This window comes from Urocitellus parryii, chromosome 14 (assembly GCF_045843805.1).
Source record: "Urocitellus parryii isolate mUroPar1 chromosome 14, mUroPar1.hap1, whole genome shotgun sequence".
Classification (NCBI taxonomy): Eukaryota; Metazoa; Chordata; class Mammalia; order Rodentia; family Sciuridae; genus Urocitellus; species Urocitellus parryii.
The window spans coordinates 57,386,598-57,404,633 of NC_135544.1; the positions used below are offsets into that span (position 1 = coordinate 57,386,598).

The window sequence follows — 18,036 nt, forward strand, 5'->3', positions numbered from 1 at the left end:
CCTTATCTTCCATAAGATTACAAAAGTACAGGCCTGATTTTTGTTCAAGCTCAAAGTAACACAGATAGTGGTAAGTTATTATCTAATAAAGGAGTCAGCAAATTACGGCCCATAAGCTGAATCTGGTCTGCCATTTGTTCTTACATAACCTATGACCTAAGAGTTATTTTCTCAGATGAACATTTGCAATTATTTTGAGCAAAATATTATCTCCTTCCCTCATTTCATTCTTCCTATTAGTGATCCTGCAGTTTTAAAATTGTATTCACTTATTATTATATATTGATATTTATCAATAAATATTTCTGGCCATATTCTTCTTCTCTTGTATATAAGTATCCACACTATAGCCTAAATTTTGTCTTTTGGCCACAAGTCTAAATGATAACAATAACTGATTCTAAACTTTGCTGACCTTTGATCTGAGTTAAAGGGTATCTATCACACAATGTTTACACGTTGTTTCCTGTATGAATCACAAACTCTTTAAAGGGGTTTGAATCTTCCTGTAGATTATTTGGAGAAACTCAAGAAAATTTCTTATGCGAAAATAATCAGTGGTGATATTTTTAATCTATTGGCTAGAAATCCTAACCAAAGATTCCTAAAGGAAGAAAATAATCAGCTGCCTAATAACAGTATTTAAAATTTCTCATAGTGATTTTGATTCTGATGCAGATACTGGCTAGGTTCTTCCCCAAATGCTTGTGTGTATATAATTAGTTGAGCAAGGGATAACTTTTGCACTATGTATTCCAATTGACTTATGTATATAAAACAACCAAACATATAGTGTCTGAAATAACAAAAAATTAGTTTTAAAAATTTTCTTCTATGAAAACAAAACCAAATTTAGGAGAATAGTTATTCAGGTTAAATGAAAAAAAAATTGCTTTTATGGGAAAAATGAGTTAATAGTATTTTCTTGACAACTGAGTTAAATTAAAAATTTAAATGTTTATTTTAAATCAAATTCACCTAGAGCAGACACTAAATCATACAGAACAGATGACACTGAATTATTCCAATAGGGAATATCCAGTTTGTGAATTATTCAAGAATGAAGAAATCCCCAAAGTCACAAAACAGCAATTCACAGACATCTCATTGTCCATATTCTTCAATATTCTGCAAGTTTCTAAAGTATTCATGAGTTAAAACACATACACACATAAACACACACACATACACTTCCCCAATAAAACAAAACAAAGTTTTTTACTGTCTTTACCAGACAGCAGCTTTCTTGAAGGAAAAACCTAAAACTAAAGTTTGGGTGAGGAGGGAGTGCTGGGGCATAGCACGGTGGTAGAGTGCTTGCTGAGTAAGACACTGAGTTCAATTTCTAGCATTTAAAAAAAAAAAAAAAAAGATACACGGGGAGTAGCAGGGTGGCCTAGTCTTCTAGTTCAGTGACTGAAATGTGAAATGTTTAACTACCAGGCTTAAGGCCCTGGGTTCAATCCCCACCATCCCCACAAATAAAACAAAACAAAATAAACACAGGTATATGTAGACACCTTGGTTTCATCATCAGGTAAAACAAGAACATTAATAAACCCTTCAAAGGGCTTGAAAATTTTTGTCTAAGAAATGAAATACTGAATAATATTAGGTATTTATACATGCATGTGTTTTATATATATTCAATGTAAAAAATTGTGAAATTATACAAGTGCTATAATAAACATTGACTATTATTTTGTAAAACTTCAGGCAGGACTCTAAGAAAAGATGAAACTAATGATCTCCTATAATCATAAAAATATTGAAGTAAATATCTGTACAAGATACTCTAAGGCACCATGGGAAGAGTTCTATAACTCTTTTATTTATTTGGCTTTACTAAATGTATTTTCAAAATAATAACACTATTCAACTTTCACTGTGCCAAAAATCTCTTAAGTATTAAAAGAGTTCTATTCTACTGGACTTGCTTTGATATTTAAACTTTCATATATCCCCTTCATTCTCTCTTCATTTGCAGCCTTCTAACAACCTGCCTCTGTTCTTGTCCTCATTGTGTTCTGAGAAAATCACCAGTTTGCTAATAAGAAAACTTCATTTACTCCAAATCTAATCTCTTGACTTCTACTCCTTACTTCCTCTCTTCATCTGAAATTTGACATATTCTCTAAAGAGAACGAATCCCTTCTACTTCCTTTCTCTTATAAAATCTCAAACTCTTAAAGTCTTAGTGAACTAAAGTGAAGAGTAGGCTGATCTTTGATTTGACAGCTTACTTCCAAGATAAGCTACTGCTTGATTTGCTTCTAACCACTTGAAATTCAGGTCATCACCATGACTATTTTCTTCAAATCACTGTTATGTTAGATTCATCTGGGTGAGTTCCACATAAGGATGAAATTTCTCCCTTTCCACCCTCTACTGCATGTGTGCATGTATGTATGTATGTGTGTGTGTATTTGTTTATTTTTTGGTACCCAGGGGCACTTAACCAATGAGCCACATCCCCAGCCCTTTATATCTTTATATTTTGAGACAGGTTTTCGCTAAATTGCTTAATCCCTCACTAAATTGCTGAGGCTAGCTTTAAACTTGCAATCCTTCTGCCTTAGCCTTCCAAGCCACTGGAGTTACAGACATGTCTTTATTTTTATAACTTGCTAAAGTTTCCATGTTAACCTGCTATCTGAAGGAATTCACAGCAATACATCTTTATCAAATCACCATTTTTTAAAAGACACAATTTAAATGTCAATTGTTTAGAGAAGTTCTCCCTCATCCTCAAGCTAAGAAAAAGATTTCTTTGTAATGGCTAAACTTAACAATTCAATTATACTACTCACATGCTAATATATTACATGTTATCCTATATTATAGTTGTTTCTAATCTTATCTCTCCTACTACCCTGTAAAATCCCTTAGCACAAAGATTGTGTCTCATTCATCATGAGGTTTACATAACATAAAACTTAATTCATGAAATGAGTGAACAAATCTGTAGTTAAGAGATAAAAAGTTAAGGGCTGAGGTTGTAGTTCACTGGTAGGTGAGAGACAGAGTTTGATCCTCAGCACCACATAAAAATATATAAACAAAATAAAGGTATTTTGTCTATCTACAACCGAGGGGGGGTGTGTTTGTAAAAGGCTGTAAAATGGGAAACCTGATCTATTCTTATTCTCAGGTATGTTTAAGTTCCCCAAATCAGGATGAAAAAGAGTTATTTATGGTTGCTTCAAATGACATTGCTTCATTTTCTGGAACAAAACATATTAAAGATGACACATTTTAAAATGGTGTACTTTAAGGCCTTTCATATTCTGTTAACATAGATTGAGCATTCTTTAGATTTCTTAAAAATATTTATCTATATCATAGATACCCATAGATGAAGCAGAGTACTAAGACCGTCTATTTCACACTTGCATACTAATGTCCTTCACATTTGAATTAAAACTTATATAAATTTCCACCCATGAAGACATACGAAGCATAACATTAAAACTTAAAATAACACAAACCAGGTGTGGAGGCACATAACTGTAATCCCAGTGACTCATGAAGATAAGGCAGAAGAACTACAAGTTTAAGACCAGCCTTAGAAACTTAGCAAGACCTTTTCCCAGAAATTTTTTTTAAAAGGATGGGGTACATGTAGCGCAGTGGTAAGTGGTAAAGCATCCCTGGGGGGTTCAATTCCCAGTACTGAAAATAAAAAACACAAACAAATAAACAACAAAAACAAAACAAAAAATACACTAAAAGAAAAGCTATAATATGTGAATAACCAACATGTTAATTGTATTTCATGACCATTTCATCTTATTACCTATAAAACATATAATATCTTACCTACACAAGTAAATATAGACTGAGAATCCCTTATCCTGAATGCATGGCAACAGAAACTTTTTAGATTTTTGGTGTTTTTAGATTCTGAAATATTTGCATATACATAGGAAATGAGATATCTTGGGGATAGGACCAAAGTGTAACCAGAAAATTCATTTATGTTTCATGTATACCTCATGCACATAGTCTGCAATTTTATGTAATATTTTAAAATAACTGTGTGCATTAATAATGTTGTGAAACTTTCTACCTATATTATATTAGTGGCTCAGAAAGTTTTTAATTTTCAAGCATTTCAGATTTCAGTTTTATTAATTAAGGATGCTCAATCCTACAGGCAATCAACTTTTAAGAGAGTCTCATATTTTCTATAAAATACTAACACACTCATAAGATTTAGTACATGGGTGCTAAGAATAACATCCTTAACATGTGCCATTATTCATTAATTCTGATGAGCCTATTTAAATTGTTATTTCATGATGCATATATAATTAGCAAATAAACATTAGTAGATGCATACTATTAGCAGATGTAGACACACACTCCTATGTATATTCATATACTAATAGATATACTTTTAAAAAGACATTAAATGTGAAATGAGCTATCATTCTTGGTTTTAAAGTCTTTCCTAAAATGTCATATTCACCAGTTAATTAAAATTCACATGCTAGTTTGCCTTTTTATTCCCTACCCTAATTAAAAAAATGGGAAAAGTAGCCATTTTTTTTTTCTTTCTGACCCTTTCTTAACAAGTTGTTCAGGTATACAATTATAACTTGATGCCATTCTATCTCCACTGTGTACCTTGAAATTATAATCCAGTATAGACTCAGTGGATTATGAGATTTGGAAAATGCATCTAGCCTAGAGTTTTCTCAATGTGAACCAGCGAAAGGTGGATTTTATACATAAAAATGAAGGCAGGAAGGCATTTGTAATGTCACCAGTGCTGAGTGATCAGCAAGGGCAGTACGTACCTAGGCAGACAAGGAATACTCAAAGATATATTGTTCAAAAAAATTTCTAACATTCCAGCAATAAAAATTCATCTGGTAAATAAGTGATTGATCTGAAGTGATAAATATCATGTTGGGAAGGGGAATGGCAAGCCCAGTAAGGCTGTGTCTCCAGTTATATAAACTACTTTTCCTAAAGTCTTATTAAAATCTATAAAATCTATTTACAGTAGCAACATATACCAGCAAAATATTGATAATAAAAACATGGAGTTATAATTCAGGCTCTGTTACATAATATCTAAGGTTTTTTGGGTAAATTATTTAATTTTTATGATTATCTTCTATAAACTTGAGCAAAGAAGCAGGGACCCACACTGGAGGAAGGGAGAATGGCAGAGGTCCAGAGGATGCCAGGAGATCCAAGGAGACCCCCTATATGAGTAAAGGACACCAAAAAAGCAGTTCTAGGAAGGAAGCAGAAAAAAAGGAAAGATAGTATCTCACTCAAGCAAGAGAGTATTCTAATTATGCAACAAGTGACAGTATGCAAGTTAAATACCAATTATAATGTATAATATTTAATGATGGAACTCAAACACGTGTAATGTGCGATTTAACTATAAATTCCAGTTGTTTTTAACAGGTTTTGTTTATTTGTGATATAAAGAAGTTGAAATGAAGTATTATGTCAAACTATGAGTTAAAAGTCAAGGTTTTAGATCTTTATTAGACTGTCCCATCTTTTACAGTATTTCCTTTTTAAGACAGTGGCCCATATTTCTTGTTACTATAATACATATTTGGGAATTAACTGTTATATTGAAAGCTTATAAAAAATAAGTAACAGCAACAACAAAAACAGACTAAAACCTAAAAAATTAATTTTATTGTTGACATCTTCTCTACTCAGGAAAATTAAAAGTTCATCTTATTATATTTCAAAAGTTCATCTTACTATATATGCCCAAACAATTCTCCTTTGTAATCTTAACAATTCATGTATTACATTCGAAAGCAGCAGCTAGGGTTGGGGATGTGGCTTAGTGGTAGACTGCATCTGGAGTTCTTTTTTTCTTTTTATTGGTTCTTTTTAGTTACATGTAACAGTAGGATTCATTTTGACATAATTATAAAAGCAAGAAATAAGCTTCTGCATCTATAATCATTATCAGACTAAAGATATATCTTATCTTTTCTGGTATCATATTAATCCCTTAACATTAAATATGGTTTTATTTATTTTTTAAATAAAGTTTTCATCTTTTAAAACAGTGGCTATCCTTTAAGGTTGAGGTCAAATTCATTCAATCATATAAGGCACTTAACATGTGCTAAGGAAAATTCTAGGCTAAGGCCACAGATAGCAATGGAAAATACACAGTGCCATCCTCAAAATGACCCAGTGTCTCGTGTGACACCTTTCTTTATTACCTCTGTTCAAGGTGGGCATCTCGAAGTTTAAAATTCTCAGTGTTCATACTTAACTTGTAATTGTGTGTATGTGTGTGTGTGTGTGTGTGTGTTTGCGTGTGCATGCATCTGTTGCTAAAATTAGAACTTAAGGTTCTTTCAGGCAAAAATAGTGCCAATCTTCCTAAAAATTATGTGTTTTTTTGTTATCTTTTTATGAGTGCATGGTAGTTCCACTAAAAATTACTTCTTGTCAAACAGATGCTTAAATTATTTTGTGGCTTCGAATGTTAGAGGAAAAAATGAAGAGTGTACATATTCAGTATCAAATAAAATTATCTTATTCCTCAGAAAAAGCACTTACAATACAGTAAAGGATTAAACTAACTTTTGTTAGACAGAAATTAGCTGTTAGAGCCACAAAGAGAAAACTAACCTTTGATAAACAGAAAGAATGAAAAAGGTTCATCAACTAGCAAAAAAAAAAAAAAAAAAAAGGGAGGGGTACTGCTAAAGGAGAGAAGTGAAAATCATAATATTTGAATACAGTTTCTTTCATATCCAAAGAAAGGAGTGAAAAATATCAGTTATTATAGTTAAGTAACTGAAATACAGTTATTACTTAAAAAATAATCTAAGAACACAGACATTCTTGGAGTCTTAATAAGCAAAGTAACTAACCTCATTAATTCTTCCACTTTATCATCTACATCTAGGTCCTCTTCTGAGGCTTCAAAACTATATGACCTCTGACCCATGCTGTTTGCATGATAGCGAGTTGGTGACATCTTCCCATTGGATGTAGACAATCGCTCATTATTCTCCCTCCCATTTTGATTGGTAGTACAAGGCTGTGGGGAGGTATCGTAACTGTTGCTAGGTGATGGGGACATTCCCGAATGCTGGGTCTGTGTAGAGGCTGTAGCTGTAGAGGAAGATGCTGGAACATTGTTGGTACTGTTCCCATATGAACTTCCTCCATAACTGGACCTTCTTCCAAACTTGTCACTATGCTCTTGATCAAGACGGTCCAAAGTCTCCAAGGCATGGAGAATTTCATGTTTAGTCATTCCAGTACGCCGAAGGCGCTGAAGCAGATCTATCTGTTCTATGGTAAATCTGGGTTCATCTGTATAGTGAGACATGGTTTCCAGCAAACTAAAAAATAAAAATAAATAAATAAGTTTTTTTTTAAATTGACAATATCTACCAAACAACACATCATTATAGATAATGCAGAGCAGAAGAATTATTATCTCTATATCAACTTCTTTATGGAAAATAATAAGAGATGGCCCATGCTAGAATATTTTTGCCATGGCAAAACATTAGGAAATTAAAGTTCAGAGTACTTTTGTACCTTCCAAAAACTCTGGATAAAAAATAGAAAAATAATTTAAGCCTATGTCTTACTGACAAAAGCATAAATCTCTTTACTTTTCAATATACAGTAGGACTTATTAGAATCAAAGGATTCTGGATAAAGATTACTATATTCCTTTGAGTCTCTAGTTAAACACCATTTAGATAAAATCACTCTAATTACTGAGGTACTAGGGGGTTCTAGTAATAGATTTTATAATTAAAATCTATTGTTCCATCAAACTGTTATATTGTGTGCATGTATAAATATATAACAATAAATTCCACCATTATGGATAATTATAATGTACCAATAAAAATAACTTAGAGATCTTTGTTCCATCTAGAATTTATATTTACTTAATCAATGTGAAAGGATTTGGGCTTTATTTCATTGTAAATGAATTATTGTCCAATATGCTTTACTGAAGAACGTGCTTCTTTTCTGATCTGAAAGACCACTTTTATCATATACAAAATTTAAGCTGGCAGGAATCTAGAACTTTTATATTAAGTCTCCATAATTTTTAAACCAGGCTTATTAATAATTAAAAACAAACGTACATTGTATGGATAGAAATTAATATGCTGTAGTTCATTTGTGTCTGTAGGCACAATATCTGCCTTGCCCCTATACATATTATGGTCTGCTTTCTTCCAGAACTTACTTGTGACAAACTATCATGAAGTTAACTAATCCCTAAAAAACAAATGCCAAATGTCTTCTCTGATATAAGGGAGGTGACTCAAAGCAGAGTAGGGAGGAAGAGCATGAGAAGAAGATTACCACTAAACAGGGAAGAGAAGTGGGAAGGAATGGAAGGGAGAAGGGGAATTGCACAGAAGATGGAAGGAGACCCTCATGATTACACAAAATACATATAGGATGGTGTGAGGGGGAAGGGGAAAAAAAGAGAGAGAGAAAAGTATCACAGTAGATTGGGTAGAGAGAGGTGATGGGAGGGGAGAGGAGGGGAGGGGGGGGATAGGGAGGGCAGCAAAATACAACAGACACTAATATTGCTGTGTGTATATACATGGCTCTATAACCAATGTGATCCTGCAATCTGTACAAGTGGAAAAATGAGAATTCATACTCTATTTGAATCAAATGTATGATATGTCAAGATCATTGTCTTGAGCAACTAATAAAAAAATAAAAATAAAAACCCCAAACCTATTTTCATGATTACTATATTCTTTCTTGATTGCCTAGGTTTCTCCTCCAATATTTTATAATGAAATTTTTAAATATATAAAAAGGTTAAAAATAACTTTACAGTTAACGCCCACACACTAAAGACCTAGATATGACCATTCTCTTTTTCGACATTTGCATCATTTTATGTACATCCAGTCCTTTATCCATACATCATCCAATTCATTGAGTTTCTGAATGCATTTCAAAATTAGTTACAGACGTCTCTACAGCATGTACATCATCAATTTGAGCTTAGTCTCTGTTCAGGTGACTTTTTCCTCTTGAGGTAAAATTTACATTAAAAAAAAAAAAGTTTATCTGCCTGGTGTGGTGGTGCACACTTCTAATCCCAGCAACTCAGGAGGGTGAGGCAGGAAGATCACGAGTTCAAAGCCAGCTTCAGCGATAGCAAGGTGCTAAGCAACTTAGTGAATAAATAAAATACAAAATAGGACTGGGGATGTGGCTCAGTGGTCAAGCACCCTTAAGTACAATCCATCCCCTGTACAAAAAAAAAAAAAAAGAAAGTATATCAATCTATGTTTTACTATCCTAGAGTTTTGAGAAGTACACACACCTGCCTATATCATACTTTCACATCATACTATCACCTCAGGAAATTTCCTCAAGCACCTCCTCAGACAAGCCCTATCTTTTTTCCTTGGAGGCAACCACTCTTCGGGGTGTTTCTTCTTCCAACATGGATTACTTTTCCCTGTTTTAAAATCTCATTTCTACTCTCTATTTAATCTTACGTGTTAAGCCACTTTCATTAAGTTTAGATATTTTGAGATTCACTAATGATGATGATGTATCAGCAGCTTGTTCCTTTTCATTGCTGAGTAATGTTTCACTGTAGGACTAGACCACCTGTTTCTTTATCCATTATACTGATAGGCACTTGGGTTTTTTCCAGTTGTTAGCTATTCTAAATGCTTTGGTTATTGTAAGTGTATTTTATTCATTTTCTTTTTAGCTTCTCTGCCAAAATATATCATTATCTCATTGGGAGAAAAAACTTTTGACCAGAATGATTCATTAACCTTTTCAATTTCAAAACATCTATAAACCATCTGGGCATGGTGGTGCACACCTGTAATCCCAGCAGCTCTGGGAGCCTGAGGCAGGATCTAAAGTCCAAAGCCAGCCTCAGCAACAACAAGGTACAAAGCAACTCAGCGAGACCATGTCTCTAAATAAAATATAAAATAGGGCTGGGGATATAGCTCAGTGGTCAAGTGCCTGATTCAATCCCGGATACCCATTCCCAAAAAAGAGATCTAAAAACCTTGTTTAATTCACACAATCTCTTATAAATTATAAATATTATGTAGGGTTGGTAGTATTCAAGTATCTTCATTGACACACACATGTGTTATCTTAAAAAATTCATCCAAGTTGGATACTACTAGTTTGTGCACTTCAGTAGTATATTATACTTAAATGTTAAATCTCTTGAAAAAGCTATGTGAATATTTTCCTAACAGTGTATAAGAGATATAAGAGACATTTCACACTTTAGTTTCTGTTTAAATCCTCAGCACTTAATCTACTCTATCAAGTGCTCAGCAAGATAATAATTCTAGGCAGTTCTTTCTCAAAGAAGCTGCCAAATCCAAATAATTTACCCTTAATTTATTTTCTGGGTAAATTTTGGTTCATATACATCATTCTTTACCCCCAGAAAATCAGACAGACAGCCTGGCCCGGTGGCACATGTCTAGAATTCCAGTTACTCAGGTCAACAGAGGATAACCTCAAATTTAAGCCCAGCCTGGGCAACTTAACAAGATCCTGTCTCAAAAAAAAAAAAAAAAAAAAAAAAAGGGCTGAAAATTTCAGTTAGTGGTAGAGCACCCTGGCTTCAATTCTTAGTACCAGGGGTGGGGGAGGGCAGGAAGAAGGAGGAGGAAGATGAAAATAGGAGGAGAAGTAGAGGGGAGGAAGGAAGGAAGAGGAGGACGAAAAAGAAGAAAGAACCATTCTCTTGCTACCTTCATTCATCATCCTATCAAAATATTTCATAAGCTAATCTTTAGATTTGTGACTTCAAGAAATATTTTATTGTATGGACAAAAAAGATCAATCATGATATTTTTCAATTCTATTTATACTAGAGCACATAGCAATTTGTTTCTAATTCTTTAAATCTTGCCCTGTTTGTGTATTAGCATAAAACAAAAGTAAATTATGTGACTTTCACCTATTACTGAAAAGCATCCATCCACCCCAACACATGAAGCAGAACTGTCAGGGCTATCTTTCACAGTATTTGAAACTATCATTATATACTATGTGTACATGTGTCAGTTATTAGGGGCTGAACGGAGGTGTGCTCTACCACTAAGCTATACCCTCACCCTTTTTTATTTTGAGACAAGGTCTCACTAAGTTGCCCAGACTAGCCTCTAACTTGTGATTCTCCATCCTCAGACTTCCAATTCATGGGATTAAAGGCATATACCACTGCACTCAGCCAAAACTATGTAATATTTTCTATTATTCGGCATTCATTTACAATTAGAAACCACTTTTATTTCAGAGGTCACAAAAAGAAAGAAACAGCAGGCACTTATTATTTTGTTTGCCTAGAACATCTAGCTATTTCCAAACACATATTCTTGGGGATGCTACTCACAATAGGGTGAGCTTGATAAAGAGACCAAGGCTTACTCTCCTTAAAAATTTCTAATAAAACTGGGGATAAGAAGGGTAGTCACTATAACTGTGCTTAGTTACAGAAAGATGCTAGTCTGGTGAACTCTTTACCATGCATAGGAAGCTAGTTTGTGGAATAATAAAGTAGACATACCAAGAAACGCAGAGAACAATGGAAAAAAGCTCTGCAGTGTTCCTGTCTTTTGTTCCAGCAATTACTAAGTCTCAAACATTACTGCTCTCATTGCTGCTTTATTATGGGAGAGAATAAATTTCCCTTTATGCTTTACCTTGTTTAAATAAAATATCTATAACTTTTACCAAGAGAAGACTATAATGCAAAGATATAGCTAAAGCAAAAAGACCAATAGATGTTAGAAGGGAATGGATGATCACCATAGAGTTAGAATGCCAAGGGTAAAATGAGCATAATCAAATCACGCATTTGACACCAAAGATACAGTATTTTATGAGAAAAACACCAATATCAAAAGTATTCTTAGATATTGAGAATACCCCAATATGCATTAACATAAACAAAGGCAAACATTATGATATTTTCACACTTATTTATCATAAGTTACCTAGTTTAAACACATAATCATCAAATTAAATGACCTATAAAGGTCATCTAAATACATGATACCAGCAATTCTTTTATAACAAATAGATAACATTTAAGAATTGAATTAATTTCCTTATGTACAAGGATTGTTCAAAGAATGAGGGACATTTTTCACTTTAAATTACTAATCTGTATGCAGACACAGACCACTAATAATAATAATGTGAGAAGAATTTAAACACTATAATAAGAGACAATGTTTAAAATACAAAAGAACAATTAAATTAGGGAATTATGCTTGGTTCATAAACTAACATTTCAGGAAAAGACCATAATCATGAGACCATAACAATGAAGTATTTTGCAATAAATTATATCATCATTTGAATATATACCTATACCCTTCTTGACTGGGCATGAAGTCCAGAACATCCTTTTATAAACTCAAGTCTACAAACATGTAAAGCAAAGAAGGTTAAAGCCTTCATGAATGATTAACCTTGAAATCACACACGTAAAAATGACATTACTACCTTACTAACATCTACAGTTAATAGGATTTGACTGGATCTTTATTTAAAACACAAAGTATCTTCTTCAGCTGGATTCTGATGTTTCTATCTTTTTATCTGGAATGATTAGGCAAAATAAGTTTTGTTTTGCACATGTGGTGTTTACTGCAAGATGATTTAATACATGGTAGAGTCAATAATAATATTTATCAGCTAAAGATGTACTCAAACCTAACTCACTACGGGAACAGTGCCTTCTTTCTCAATAATACTGCAATCAAAGGAACAGCAATTTTAAAATAAGAAAATGACAACTGAGAACAAGTAAGAAATGAAGTTCTATTTGGAACTGAGCTTAAGAGTATAGTAAAAATGATTCTTTAATTCAAATCAATAGGAGAACTGATGAAAACATAATAGAGGCTTTAACTAGAGATAATGGTCTAAAAATGTTTTTTCCACAATAAAAGAACTTTGAGAGAAGTAGGATTATATTCCAACGTGTTAAGCATTCTTTGATGGTTTTAAATTATCACTGAGTTTTTTTTTTTTAATTGTAGCTATCTTAATGCACATCTGGTGAAAAAAAATCTGTTATGTGGTCTTGAAATGATTCCTGAGACACAGTTCGATACCTGAATGAAATATGCTATTTTTCTATAAGAACTGGGAACATATTCCCTCTGTGTTCCAGAGTGCAACAGCCTATTAGATTCTACACATGAGAATTTGGAGATACTCTTCTTCCCACCTTGAGAATATTAAATCTTATCAGACCTTTATGAGAACTTGCAGTCAATACCTCTGCCCTTGGGAACCTCCCTTTCTTTCTCAGGAATATTACAACACACCTCATCAGACCCCTTATGTGAGTTACTGACCTCAACTTCTAGAATTTAAAACATACATGACCTTAGGGGTCTAACCAATACTTCAAGAGCTCAGGCATGACAAGTCTTGGGCTTTGAAGTTTTACCTGCCAATACTGTCCTCTAGAATCAAGTGACTTTATTTATGTGTCTTCGTGTCTTACAAGGCATCCACTGTGGTGGTCTAGCCAAGAACCATTTCTCCGTCTTAGACTTCACACAAAAGCCAACTTCTAGCCTAACTGAGCAACCATATTTGAATAATTTTGGAACTATGAAATTAAATGTACCTCATCTACCAATTGTGTTCCTCGTAAGATTTGCTTGTATTATTCTCCCCCTACTTAAGAATTGTGAACCTGAAAAAAAATCTTTGTATGTTAATAATTGTGTGACTTTTTATCATCTTCTATCACATCCAACAAAATTCAAGTAGAAACAAGAAAGTTTAGAGGAAGACATATATTGGGTTTAGAATCAGAGAACTGGAGATCATTTAGAAAAAAAATCATTCATTCAATTAATATTCATTGAGTACCTACTATGTGTTAAGACCCTATATGAATCACAAAGGATGCTACAATGAACAAATCAGGCAAAAATTTTTGCCCTCAGGATGTCATTGATAATGGCTATTGAGAATAGCTATAAGTAAATAAATGATCAAAAAGGGGAAACCAAGGCCCCAAAAGATGAAGTGTCTTCCCAAGGCTATAGCTATTTAACAGAAACTTAGGCTACAGTTCACATCCTCTAAATGTATTTCAGAGACTTTTCACTAAATCATACAATCAATGAGATGAGAAAAACTTTAATGAAAAACCTTAATAACAAGGAAAACCTATCTTAATGTCTATTTATTGGATTATAGAACTTTCAACCAAAACGGAAGAAATTTAAGTGAAAGACAGACTCCACCAAATTTTAGAAAATACTTATGCTAAAGGCACTCTGCATTAGACTCTAAACATGATCTTAATGAGCTAATAGATACTTTATCTTCTCCTAATATCTGAAATTCCCGGAATACTTTTATTTAGAGGGCTATTTAATATGAACTGGTGGTTACAGTTCATATTCTAGCATAAAAACACTCAACACAATACCACCCTCTCAATTTGTATTTTTTGCCTGATTCCAAAGAAAGTCCACAACTACATCAGCTAACAGATTACCTGCTGGGGATGGTAATGTAGTTAAAGAGAAATAGCTAAGGCGATGGAATTTTGGACACAAAAAGCAGCATTATGGTAACATGCTCCCCCATTCTGCTTGTCACAAAGAACTTGACACTACCTCTCTTCAATAGTTTGTTATCTATCTCACAATCTCCTTAGCTATTAAGCAGTGAAAAATGATTAAGTAATTTCATGCTCAACTAAAACAATGTCAAAATCCAGAGTTGAACAAATGATAAAACATTGATAGATTTGAAAATTCATTCTTTACTAAATAATTATGACACTTGCTCATCTTAATATCAAGTAGACAGACCATTTGATTCTTCTAAAATATTCTACAAATGTCTGAAGTCAAATATGAATCATAAACATAATAATTTATTAAAGCAACTCAGAGAATACAAATTGAGAAAGATTACATACTTACACCACTGGAAAGGAACTGAGCATACTTTACATGAGGTGGATCAATAAGTTTTCCAGAGATGATCAGTGTTCTTTACCATTCTGTAGAAGACAGAAAATTGAGAAATATTTATGTTACTCAAGTGTTGAATTAAAAAGTCTTACTTATATAACTTAAGGGTACTGAGCTACCATTAACTAATGTATTTTAAGATTATTTTGAAATAAAACATTGGTTTAAAGCAAAATTTTAAGAAATCAGAAAAGTATCAATGATGTCCAAACAACTCACTTGAAATAAGTACTGAAAATATCTAAGTTCAATCTGTTACCAGGAACAACCCAAATAAGCAACAGAATATATATATATTATAAGGACATTCAAGATACCTTTTGATATTAACATCAGTCATTTATAAAAAATTCTATTTTGGGAAGTACTAGGGATTGAACTCAGGGGTACTACCACTGACCTACATCTCCAGTCTATTCATTCATTCATTCATTCACTTATTTATTTGGCACTGGGGATTTAACCCAGGGGCACTTTATCACTGAGCTACATCCCTACACCTTTTTTATTTTTTATTTTGAGAGAGGGTTTCACCAAGTTGCTTAGGGCAACTTGGTTAAATTGCTGAAGCTGGCTTGAACTTTCAGGCCTCTTGCCTCAGCCTCCCCAGCATTGTGGATCACAGGCATGCACTACAGTGCCCCGCCTTATTTTTTAATTTGAAGCAGGGTCTTGGCTAAGTTGCTTAGGGCCTTGCTAAATTGCCAAGGCTGGCCTCAATCTTGTAATCCTCCTACCTCAACCCCCCAAGTTGCTTGGATTATAGACATGTGTCACTGCATCCAGCTATAAAGAAGTCCTTTATGAAGAAAAAACAAATCCTGGCATGAACATAACCAAATGTCATAACTATAGGGTAATTCCTGGTTCTAAGTATATATTACTTATTTTATTGCTAGAATACGCTTAAGTGGCTTAATTCCTCTAAGTCTCAATTTCAGCATCTATTAAAACTGGATAACAGATTACTTCAAAGAGTTACTAAAGACTTCTAAATTTTTTTCTTTTTAATAGGGCACAGTAGTGCATGTCTATAATTTCAGCCACAAGGGAGGCTGAGGGAAGAGGATCTTAAGTTTGAGGATGTGTGGGCAACTTGGTATGACCCTGTCTCAAAATAAAAACTAAAAAGGGATAGGGCTGTAGCTCAGTGGCAGTGTGCCCCTGGGTTCAATCCCCAGTACTGAAACAAACAAAAGGAATGAATAAATAGAGGCTGGGGCTGTAGCTCAGTGGCAGAGCGCTTGCCAAGTACGCATGAGGTATTGGATTTGATCCTTAGCACCACATAAAATAAAGGCATGCTGTCCATATGCAGCTAAAATAATAATAATTAAATAAAAGAATAAATAAATAAACTTACATGGAGATGATGAAACATTTTTCAAACTAACTATTGGTAGAGGCTATTACTTATTACTATCAATTTTATAAAGGGTTAGATACCCATGTTGCATGATGACTGTACATAGTATACATTAATAATAGAGTGAGTCTAGTAATGGTATCTGCTGACTTGTATTCTACCACTTTATTCACAATCGAGACATTTTGGCCTCTCTCGATTCAGGCATATCTTCACAAAACAATGGAAGCTACTATTCATGATACAGGAACCAAAGATCACAAAAACTAAACTTATTAGCAGTTTCACATCATAATGAATAGACAACTATTTTTATTAACTCAAAGTTAAGATTGTAAATTAGAAAAAAGTTACAAAAACATTCATTAGAAACTCTGGTTAAAAAACAAATTCAGCACTGAATTATATTAAGAAAGACCAAAGTGTCTAACAGTGGATGATATATGTGAAATGTACAGGGTAAAGTTAGAAACCATTCACATTTGCATATCCTAAATTGTGACCTTAATGAAGTTCCTGTTGTAGTGAATTTTCATGCTGACTTAAAAAAATACCTATCCTAAAAATGTAGGTGTAAAGTACAAAGAAAATCTACTGAAAATTTTGCTAACTGCATTTCTTAGGCAAAATAGCAAAATCTTTTCTTGTGGATAAGAAAGTAGACCCCAGAAAAAAACAAAGGTAAAAAAATGAATCACAGTAACATATTCTACAAAAAAATGGCCATGAAATTTAATTTTACTTTGATTTCTAGGCTGGTCTGTTGGAGCCTACAGCGGGAGCTCATTCCAAAATAACAGCTTCCTATAATTATTAATAATACCCTTCATACAGTATCCACTTCTATCCATCTAAAATATCTGTTAAAAATAAAATAACTCAGGAAACTGAGGTACGAGGATCACAAGTTCAAGACCAGCCTTAGCAAGACTCTGCTTCAAATTAAATAAATAAATAAATAATCAAATAAATAAATAAATAAAACAAAAGGATTGGGGATGTAGCTCAGTGGTAAAAGAACAGCTGGGTTCAATCCCAAATACCTAATAAACAAAAATGTTAAATACACAACTATATAATCCTTACAACCCACAAATTAGATATTATTGGTTCCTTCAATTGACACATTAGGAAGTGAACCTATTTCCAGACTAGACACATTTTTTAAAAACATAATGCATACATATGTAAATAAACATAATAGATGCAGGTTTCAAAAATTATAAAATGTCAAAAGGTAAGAGATTTGGATATCCCCCCTTAGTTCTCAGTCTAAATTTCCTATGAATCTTTACAAAAAAAGGAAGACATATGCACAGATCTGCAAATATCTGACATACAGTTCTTCTTTAAATAGTGGTTTTAAAAAAACCTTTTATTGGGGCTGGGATTGTGGCTCAGTGGTAGAGTGCTGGCCTAGCAAGGGCGGGGCCTGGGTTCGATCCTCAGCACCACATTAAAAAAATAAATATATTGTGTTGTGTCCATCTACACCTAAAAAATAAATATTAAAAAACCCTTTTATTGCGAAAAATTCCAAACATATATAAAAGTAGAAAGAATAGAATAACAAATGCTATATATCCGAAACCCAGCTTGAACAAGGCCAACCTCTATCTTTCTCTTTCCTGCTACACTGTGCCAATGGAT

At 33.3% G+C, this 18,036-nt stretch overlaps 1 protein-coding gene across 2 annotated transcripts in view; it reads right to left on the reverse strand.

Annotated features, from left to right (window-relative positions):
• The window catches only part of Hmbox1 (homeobox containing 1), a 157,353-nt gene that overhangs the window by 77,947 nt on the left and 61,370 nt on the right, over positions 1 to 18,036 (reverse strand). For both annotated transcript variants that reach the window (XM_026398848.2, XM_026398845.2), the window contains exons 2-3: positions 14,970 to 15,049; positions 6,876 to 7,352 (exon numbers count right to left, since the gene is read on the reverse strand). In XM_026398848.2, coding sequence (XP_026254633.1) covers positions 6,876 to 7,352; positions 14,970 to 14,992 — 500 coding nt within the window. In that variant the 5' untranslated portion in view covers positions 14,993 to 15,049. The remainder of the gene's footprint in view (positions 1 to 6,875; positions 7,353 to 14,969; positions 15,050 to 18,036) is intronic.